General features: G+C 52.4%; 2 protein-coding genes across 9 annotated transcripts in view; both read right to left on the reverse strand.

Annotated features, from left to right (window-relative positions):
* The window catches only part of Plec (plectin), a 62,498-nt gene extending 57,787 nt beyond the window's left edge, over positions 1–4,711 (reverse strand). For 2 of the 6 annotated variants that reach the window (XM_031346961.1, XM_031346929.1), the window contains exons 1-2: positions 4,237–4,344; positions 2,872–3,076 (exon numbers count right to left, since the gene is read on the reverse strand). In XM_031346961.1, coding sequence (XP_031202821.1) covers positions 2,872–3,070 — 199 coding nt within the window. In that variant the 5' untranslated portion in view covers positions 3,071–3,076; positions 4,237–4,344. Of the gene's footprint in view, positions 1–1,006; positions 1,193–2,871; positions 3,077–4,236; positions 4,390–4,498 lie in introns of those variants that run through there. The other 4 variants (XM_031347010.1, XM_031347002.1, XM_031346939.1 and 1 more) reach the window with 3 other exon arrangements.
* Positions 4,711–9,239, reverse strand: part of Parp10 (poly(ADP-ribose) polymerase family member 10) — a 31,564-nt gene continuing 27,035 nt past the window's right edge. For 2 of the 3 annotated variants that reach the window (XM_031347064.1, XM_031347054.1), the window contains 2 exons: positions 5,398–5,572; positions 4,711–5,314 (listed from right to left, as the gene is read on the reverse strand). In XM_031347064.1, coding sequence (XP_031202924.1) covers positions 5,010–5,314; positions 5,398–5,572 — 480 coding nt within the window. In that variant the 3' untranslated portion in view covers positions 4,711–5,009. Of the gene's footprint in view, positions 5,315–5,397; positions 5,619–9,239 lie in introns of those variants that run through there. The other variant, XM_031347075.1, reaches the window with a different exon arrangement.

Below are 9,239 nucleotides of genomic sequence, written 5' to 3' on the forward strand. Positions count from 1 at the left end.
CCCGCCTCCCCCACAGCCCAGCCACTGTGCGGACAGGACTGTGAAACATACCTGCCTGGGTGGGGTGTAGGGTGGAGTGGCACCCGGGCCCCAGGCAAAGCTGTAGCAGGACAGCTCTCCCTGAGCTGCCCTTGGGGGCAGAGCCAGCAAAACCAGCCATGTGGAGCTGGAACCTGTTTTGCTGGGCTCTGCCTGGGGCCTCTGTATCAACCCTCCTCAGTGGCACATACCCAGACCCTCTAAGTCTTTGAAAGCTGGGAGGTACGGGTGGACTCATGCGCCTACTTAGAGCTTACAGACCACAACCCAGAGCCTAGCATTTGGGCCTTGAGTGGCTGACAGTGTCCAGAACCTGGGCAGGTCCATGGCTCCAGGAGGGCACGGAGCAGGTTAAGTTGCCAAAGCCACAGACTGGGCTGAACAGGCGCTCTGAAGTTCCTCTAGACAAGAAGGGGCTATTTCCAGGGGACAAAGTCAGGGTGCAATGGAAGTCCCTGTCAAGGGAGGGTGTGGCCCAGTCCTGACTAGTTTGGGGAGGTGAGGAGAGGCAGTAGCTATGCCATTCACGGCCAAGCAGTAGCTGCCACCACCACCACCCCCGCTAGGCAGTTACCCCAGAGGAGAGGCAGGGGATGGCTTAGTCTTGACCCACGTGTCTGCTGGGTAAAAGACACCGGACACTGGTCTAGACTGCGGACCCTGAAAAGCCCCGCTTCATATACACACCCGCCCCCACTAGGGCCCACCCCAGCCACCCGTGCCTGGAGATGTCCTATTAAGGTCATAGACGCGGGGGCTCAGCGGAGCGCATCCATTCCTTCCCCGGGGGCCCCGAAGGCTACAGGGGGCGAGCGAAGTTGGTGAGACTTGCGGCGAATGACTGGGCTCTGTTGGGACAACGGTCGGGAGGACAGCGGCTGGGGACACGGCCGGCTGTCAGGCTGGCTAACCTGGAGGGGCCCGCGCGCCCGAAAGAAAGGGCAGACAGGGGCCAGAGGCTCCGTACCTTTGTACTTCTCCCGCACCTCCTCGTAGGCCTGGATGAAATCTTGTTCGTCGGGTGGTGGGCCAGACGTCAGCAGATGGGCCATGCTGGCGGGAGAAGAACGCAACGGGCCGCCGCGCAAGGCCAGCCCTGGCGGCCGCTCTGCCCCCGCCGCCTCCGCGCGCACGGCTTAAAGAGGCCTCCCCCGCCCCGCCCCGCACCCAGGATGCCCCACGGGCGGGGCGGGGCCGGGCCAGCCGCCGACCTGCCCCGAAGCGGTCCCGCGCTGCCTGGCGTCCCCTTCGCGGGCATCTGAGCCTTGATCCCACACACATCCAGTTGCAAACACTTCCCTGCCTACTCGGGAGGCAGAGGCGGCTGACAGAACTCGGTCTAAGGTGGCCGTTTCCCTTGGCCAGCCGCCACTTCTCCAACTCCTTCACCCCGGGGCCACTTCACCTGGCCACCGGAGTGAGGCCCTCCCTCCCCTGGCTCCCTCCCTCCTTTCGCCGTTACTTAGAACTTCCCTTCTTCCTAACTGTGGAGATAAGAGTTTTGACATTTCCGAAATATAAGAAGCCCTTGGAACGCGGGGGAAAGTCGCACAGACAAAAGACGGAGTACACAATTTACAAAAGTAAATACCTTAGTAACAAAAAAAAAAAAAAAAAAATTCCTTTCTACCCCTCTGTCTGACACAGACCGGCTGGCCTTCCAGCATCGGCTAGCCTTCCTTTCCCGATTGACTCTGCACTGTTCCTGGAAACCTTAAACACTGTATGAACCAGGAGCAGAAGCTCTGCGTCTAGAAACCAGTCCTTAGAAAATTAGCAGAGAGCACAGACTACAGCATGTGGGGCTGGCTACAGCATGAAGGGCAGTAAACATAGAAACCACCCAACCAGTAAAAAGGGCTTCTGGGGTACCCTGCCTCTACCCTCACCCCGTCTTTAAAGGCAAGGTAGTAAAGGGTATTCAAAAGTCCAAGTGGAAAAATAACCCCTTTTATAAAATCATCCTGGTTCGTTTGTGCGTGCGTGTGTGTGTGTGTGTGTGTGTGTGTGTGTGTGCGCGCGCGCGCGCATGAATACACTCAGATCAGGAATAGTCCTAAAGGCAGGGTTGGGAGCATGTCTTTTATCCGTTCCCTCCCATCTCCACAAGCTGCTGCTATGTTTCCACCAGCAAAGTTCCTGGAGATTGTACCATCTCCATGCTCAGCACCTGGGCCTTTTGGCACTCCGGTCTACCCTTACCACCTCCTGCATTTAAATGCCTCATCCTCTCCTAGGGGATAGAGTCAGTATTCCCTTTCCCAGGACATCCCACCCAGTAGCCTCCAGCCTTACGTGACCCACTTCTCAAAGGAGCAGGCTGCCCTCCAGACAGCTATCCTTCCATTGCCTGCTGTCTCCCATGGTGCCTTTCGCCTCAGTCTTTCCCATCCTCAGACTGGCAGCTCCTAAAAGGAACAGCTGGACTCTGGCTCATGGAGGTTCTAGGGCTCTCACAGATTAAACAGCTCCTTTCCAGGTGGCAATATGCTCCCACCTGAGATGGCACCCAATACTGGAGAAGCAGTTTGACCTCAAGAGACCAAGAAATTATTCCAACTGAAGATCTGGACCGGTTTCCAGGAGACCACTGTTGCAGCAGGAAGCCAGACGATAGCCCTTTAAAAGACCTCCAACCTCCTGCAGCTACCAAGGTCGAGCCAGCAGGTGGAGCTGTGCCACCTGAACGCACCCGTTCAGAGGAGCCCTCTGTCAGACAGAGCTGATCGATCGCTCCTGATGTCTTACCCAGTCCAACACCTGAACACAGTACATAGAAGGTATTTCACACCTGTGCTGATGAGGCAAGCTGACCAGACCTCTCCCCATTACCTGCAATGCGGATGACGGCCCGCTCTGCAGGATCCAAGACGCTCCCATTGCCCACAGAACCACCTCCACTTCGCCGGCTTCTCTGTGTTTTCCCAAGGTTCCAGGGCAGTGTGTCCCCGGGGCTGGGTGAACCACTGCTTCCATTGGAACTACCTTCAGCCACTGCCACTGGCCGAACCTCGGAATCCTCCCCTGACATGGCCTCCTGGAGGGAAAGTAAGAAGGAGTCACACTCTCACCTGTGGGGGAAGTTGATACTGTACATTGACCCACCACCACCTCCTTAACCTGAACATTGATACCGAACTCCTATCGTGGCCACACACTGACCCCCTGATGCTCGCCCCAGACTTTACAATCTCTCTCCCATCCCTATCTACCCTCACCTCCTCCAGCACATACCGACCATCATTCCTGTCTCTCAGTTACTCAAACGCTAACTATCCCTGCCCCCATCCCGAGCACAGGACACTGACTCTACCCTCAACCTGTCAAACCAGAGGAGAGGGCCCTACCTTCAAGCACACATTGATATGACCCTGTCACTAGGATTAGAGCTTCCATTCCCTGCATTTCAGTCTTAGATTCCCTCTCCTCTGATCCTTCAATAGGCTGGCAATGAGGCCATCAACAAACACGGCTTATGTCCCTATTGTCCCACTCTTCAAAACAAGACCTTCAACCCCTGTCCGTGGTCACTGCATCTACCTCCATGCTCAATCTTTAGGACTCTCCATCACTCTTACCCCACCTCAAGCCTACACAGTCCCACCTCGGTCTCTGCGATCTCCGCAGCAAAGGCCTATAAATAGCCGGAGCCGCAGCGGCGTGGGTTGCGGGAACTCGGATGCGGCAAGGCCTGGGGGAGCCCGGCAGCCGCTCTAGCAGCCCACCAGCTTACTGCGTGCACCCAAAGCGCACGCATCCCCACGCGTGCACACGCCCCAGCTCTCTGCCCCAAGAGCACTAGCGTGCGAAGAGGTGAATGGGGCTCTGTCTCAGCGGGGGTGGCATAGAGTGGGGGCACAATGTGGGCTCTGTGCCTCGCCCTCAGGCCAAGGGCTGGGAAAGAGTCAACGGTCCTCGAGCTGGTGCCTCTCTCGACCCCACTCCACCGCGGGGCCCTTCAGTGGCTGTCTCTCCGTTCCAGCCCCCAACCGAGCCTGCCTTTATCGCTGCGTTTTCTGCCCACACTCAAGCACCTCCCGTCCAGTTCCGCAATTTCCTGATCCCGGGGAGGTGTTGGTCTCTGCATAGAGCAAGAGGGACTGCGAAGCCGCACCCTAGTTCCGGGTGGTCTGAAGCCATCCGCCCCTACCTGCCCCCCCCACCCAAACTCCCAACACATCTGGAGCCTCTCCATACCCTCCCAGTTCTACGCTCCCGGTGGTTCCGCTTGCCTCTTCTCAGCCGCTGCAGCCAGACTCCTGGGGCCCAGGAGAACCGCGGAGGCAGCGCAGGCGGGGCTAATCCAGAGCCCCGCCCCGGTCCCACCAAGAGCTGCGCTGCCCGGACACCTCAGAAAGCGAGCAAGCGATTCACGCGTGACCGGGCTACGTGCCAAGAGTACTGGACCGGGAGGTTGCAGACCGGAGCCGAAGATAGGACTAGATCAGGCGGCACTCACCAAGCGCGCACACCTTGGTGGGCGGTGCGTGAGGAGACAAGAGATGCTGCTGGAGATCGTGGAGGTCGTAGGAGTGCGTCCAGACGCCAGGATCCACTGCCCACCGCCGCCCCCACCCCTCAGTGAACAGCTGACCCAGTCCCTAGCCACGTGGGGGGGGGCACTCCCCAAACAGGTCGGATTCCGACTTCCAGCCAGTCCTTCTATCTAACTGGTTTCAAGTACACGTTTATTCAAAGAGAGAGAGCCCCGCTAGGGTGCGGTCCAACCAAGACGGGTGTGCCTGGCGGTGCGCCCTCCTGCCGTGTTCTGCTGACCCCTGGCGGTCGAGCAGGCCTAAGAACCGATTAGGTCTGGCCCTCCCCAGTCCAGTCATCCTGGCTATCCAGCCAGAGACAGGAGTGCTCCCGTGGGCATCTCTGACGCTTAAGGACTTTGTAGAACAGGGAACCAGAAGCTGGCCTCTTAGGTCGTATGTCCAGGAAAGAGATCCAAGAGACCAAGAGAGTTATCAGGGGGTACCCAGGAGTATGTTCTTGCAGGTGATTAGATGAGTCGGTAGAGCTTGGGTGTCATGAAAGATGACAAAGATTCTGGGCTGGTGGAGGCAATCCACAGCGCTGTCATAGCGAAGCACCTGACCGGAGGCCCTCAAAGGAGGTGCCTTCAGACCGCGGGAGCCCTGGCCATAGTCACCCGTCAGCACCTGTGCCACAAACACTGCCTTGTGGCCTTCTGCGTTGGGAGGCGAGTAGCGATCCAGAACCGACAGAGAGGCATGTTTGGCGAAGTACACGCCATTTCCATAGAGTGTGCCTATAGGACAGGACAGGTGAGTCACCAAGGTGAGAGTCATCAGGGTTAGCATGGCTCGAGTCCCTACCCTGCCCAGGCCTTACCGTTTCGGCCACAGAAACTGCGGTTGAAGCCATGTGCGCAGATGTCGGGCACTGCAGACTCTGAAGTGCCGTGGTAGAGGACCTGCTCCACCGGGCGTTGCTGGCAGCATTGCATCAAACGCTCCCGATGCAGCTGGTACTGTTGTTGCAGCAATGGGTGTGACACACGTTCTACCTGCCAAGTGCATGGTAGTTGGGGTGAAGTTATTTGGGATCTATCCCTACAATAGCCAGAAGAGAGCCGAACTCAGCAATCTGGTAGAAGGAAGAGTTTAACATGAAAACTTGAAAGCCCACCTTCATGCTCTGTCCAGAGGAATACAGTAACTGTCGCCATGGAACAAGTGATACTGGAGAGCTAGCTCCCAGGAAGGCCTAACTCCTCCAGGGATGTCTGACTCCTCCAGGGAGTCCTGCAGGTGAGTAGACCCCAGCCTACTCACCTAAATGTATGACCAACGATCAGGCTTCAACAGTAAAAAGCCAAGCCAGGAGCCTATATTGCTTCTCAGCACTAGAAGGCTCAGAGAGCAGAGAAGATTTCAGCCAACCAATCCCTATTCCTGAAAGAACAAACTCGGGGTTTCAAACAGAGCTTTTTTAAAAAAATGATAACTGGCCTTTTAGAAGGAGGCAGACGAATACCACACCCATAAAACAAAATTACCTGCTATGAAAAAGTCTGGACATCAGACAGGACATTTAGGATGAGATTTCAAGAGCAGAGATGCAGTGTGGAAGATAGAGCTCTTGCTTAGCAAGTGGAATGGACCCCCAGGATAAAAAAGGAAAGGGAAAAGCCGGGTGGTGTCACACACCTTCAATCCCAGCACTCAGGAGGCAGAGGTGGGCAGACCTCTTGAGTTTAGGCCAGCCTGGTGTACAGAGGAAGTTCCAGGAAAGCCAGGGCTACACAGCGAAATCCTGTCTCAAAAACCAAACAGATAGATAGATAGATAGATAGATAGATAGATAGATAGATAGATAAATAGATAGATGAAAGAAAGGGGGAATAGAAGGAGGGAGGAAGAGAAGAAGAAATAGCAGAGGAGGAGGAAGAAAGGATTACTGAGCTAATTCTGTTTGTGGGCCAGATAATGAAGTGGTTAAAGCTATATATTCAACTATGTGGTACTCTAGATGAATCTAAGAAACTGGGGCTGAGAACAGAGCTAAGGGACAAGAGAAAGCAACCATGAGAGGACAGGCAAGAACTTGAAGCAGATGGAGACGGTCTAACTCTGCTTCATAAAGAAGGTGGTGCAGCTGGGAACAAAGTGGACGACCTGTCCCTGAGCTGGAGGCCATTATCACCAGATGGAGAGAACCATGAAGTGCCAAGGACATTGGGAAAGACATGCCCCAGGCACCAATCAGAAAACCATAGCTTAGGAAGTGGAAAAAAAAAAAAAAAAAACACCTTTGCAAGTAAATACATGCACGCCAAGGTCAGTATGCAAGTACAAACGGGAAGAAATTCCACCCTGGGTTTCTCAATGCCAATACTGGATGTTGGTAAAGCATCAAGCATGGGGCTGGAGAGATAGCTCAGCAATTAGGAGTGCATGCTGCTTTTGCAGAGGACCCAAGTTCTGTTCCCAGCACCCATGTCAGGTGACTCACAACTGTCTGTAATTCCAGCTCCAGAGGGAACAGAGGCCTCTACAGTTACCTGCATTCATGTGCACATAATCCTCCACCTCCACCTCCCACGAGTGACTGCACCACACAATATTTTTAATCTTAAAAACAATCCAACGGTTGTTCTAAGTTTCCAAGAAATGGGGGAGGAGGGAGCGCTATAAGATGACCCAGAAAGATAAGGTCATTGTCGTACAAGCCTAGAACCTGAATTCAGGCCCCAGAACTCACACACATAAAGATGGGAGAAGAGCAATGTCTTCATAAATCAGAAATACATATATATATTTTGAATCTAAACTTTATATCCCAGCCAAGATAATAAAACAAATAAGGGGGCTGGAAAGATGGCTCAGTGGATAAGAGCACTGATTGCTCTTCCAGAAGTCCTGAGTTCAAATCCCAGCAACCACATGGTGGTGGCTCACAACCACTCATAATGAGATCTGATGCCCTCTTCTGGTGCATCTGAAGACAGCTACAGTGTACTTATGTATAATAATAAACAAATCTTAAAAAAGAAAACAAGTAAGAACATATTACTAAATGAAAGATTGTGAAAAATTTACATTTATATCAAGTTAGAGCTAGGTGTAGTGGCTCCCGCCTTTAATTCCAGTATTCGGAAGGCAGAGGGGGCAGAACCTCTGTGGATTCAAAGCCAGCCTGGTTTTAAACAGTGAGTTCTGGGAAAGCCAGAGCTCCACAGTGAGACCCTGTCTCAACAGAATAAAATAAGAGTTGTGAAACGATCCTCTAGTTATAAATGGCTATGTGCATACCTTTTTAGTTTTTGAGACACAGTCTTGCTCTATACCCCAGGCTAGTCCTTATTATGTAAACCAGTCTCAAGCTTTCAGGTATCCCCTGGCCTCAACCTCTCAAGTACCTGGACTACAAGCATTTACCACTACACCCAGTTGTTACTATAACTTAAGACTCAGAGATGCTCACTACCCACTCACAGACCCTCCTATGCAGGAGGGTGGCATCAGGGAGGCAAGGGGTCAGCTTGCCCAGAAGTCAAGACTCAGAAGAAACAAGGAAAGTTGTGGTTTTTTCTTTTTACAAAAGAAGACATTAAATCCCTGAATATTTGAGTTTGAGGCCAGTCTGGTCTACAGAGTGAGTTCCAGGACAACCAGGGCTATTCAGAGAAACCCTGTCTCGAAACCCCAAAAATAAATAAATAAATAAATGAATCCCTGAATATTCTCTCATTCAGTGTTTTATTATTTCGTTGTTGCTTTCTGAGATAGAGTCTCATGTACCTCAGGCTAGCCTCCATCTCAGTATGTAGCTGACCTCATCCTCCTGCTCCTCACTGCTGGTATTCTGCGCCACCACACCCTGCTGTTCATTGCTGGGAACTGAACCCAGGGCTTTGTGAATGCTAGGAAGCCCTGTAACAGCTGAGCTACATTCTTAGTCTATCACACAGGGTTTGTTTTGGTTTTCCTTCCCTCTTGAAGGTTTTTTGTTGTTCTAATTTTTGTATGTATGTGTAGGTACACTCAGAGGCCAAAAGAGGGCATCAGTGGTCTCCTGGAGTTGGAGTGACAGGCAGTTGTGAACGGCCTAGCATGGCAGGTACTTGGCAAACACTAGTACTCTGAAAGTGAAGCAAGCTCTCCTAACCACTGAGTCATCTCTCCAGGCTCACCACAGCTTTGTTTTATTTTTTTATTTTAAAAAGACAGGGTTTTTTGTTTTTGTTTTTAGGGGCTGGAGAGATGGCTCTGTAGTAAAACAAAAAGCAGTGGCTGGTCTTCTAAAGGACATGAATTCAATTCCCAGGACCCACATGATGCTCTCTTCTGGCATCCTTGAGGATCAGGCACACACCTGATGCACGGACATATGTGCCAGCAAAGCACTCATGTGCATAACATAAAATAAAAATTGAAAATAATATGTGCTAAGAAAGGATTTTGTGAGTGTTTTGCCTGCACATTTTTCTGTACACCACACACATATCTGGTACCAGCAGAGTTCAGACCAGGGCACTGGGTTCCCTGGAACTGGAGTTACAGATGCTTGTGAACTGTCATGTAACTGCTGAGAACCGAACCCAGGTCTTCTGGAAGAGTAACAAACATTCTGAGCCTCTGAGTTCTCTCCAGCTCCGACAGTTTTGACTGCTTTGTTTGCTTTGCTTTGCTTTGTTTTCTTGGTTTTTTTTTTTTTTTTTTTTTTTTTTT

Source organism: Mastomys coucha, unplaced genomic scaffold (genome assembly GCF_008632895.1).
Source record: "Mastomys coucha isolate ucsf_1 unplaced genomic scaffold, UCSF_Mcou_1 pScaffold11, whole genome shotgun sequence".
NCBI classification, from domain to species: domain Eukaryota; kingdom Metazoa; phylum Chordata; class Mammalia; order Rodentia; family Muridae; genus Mastomys; species Mastomys coucha.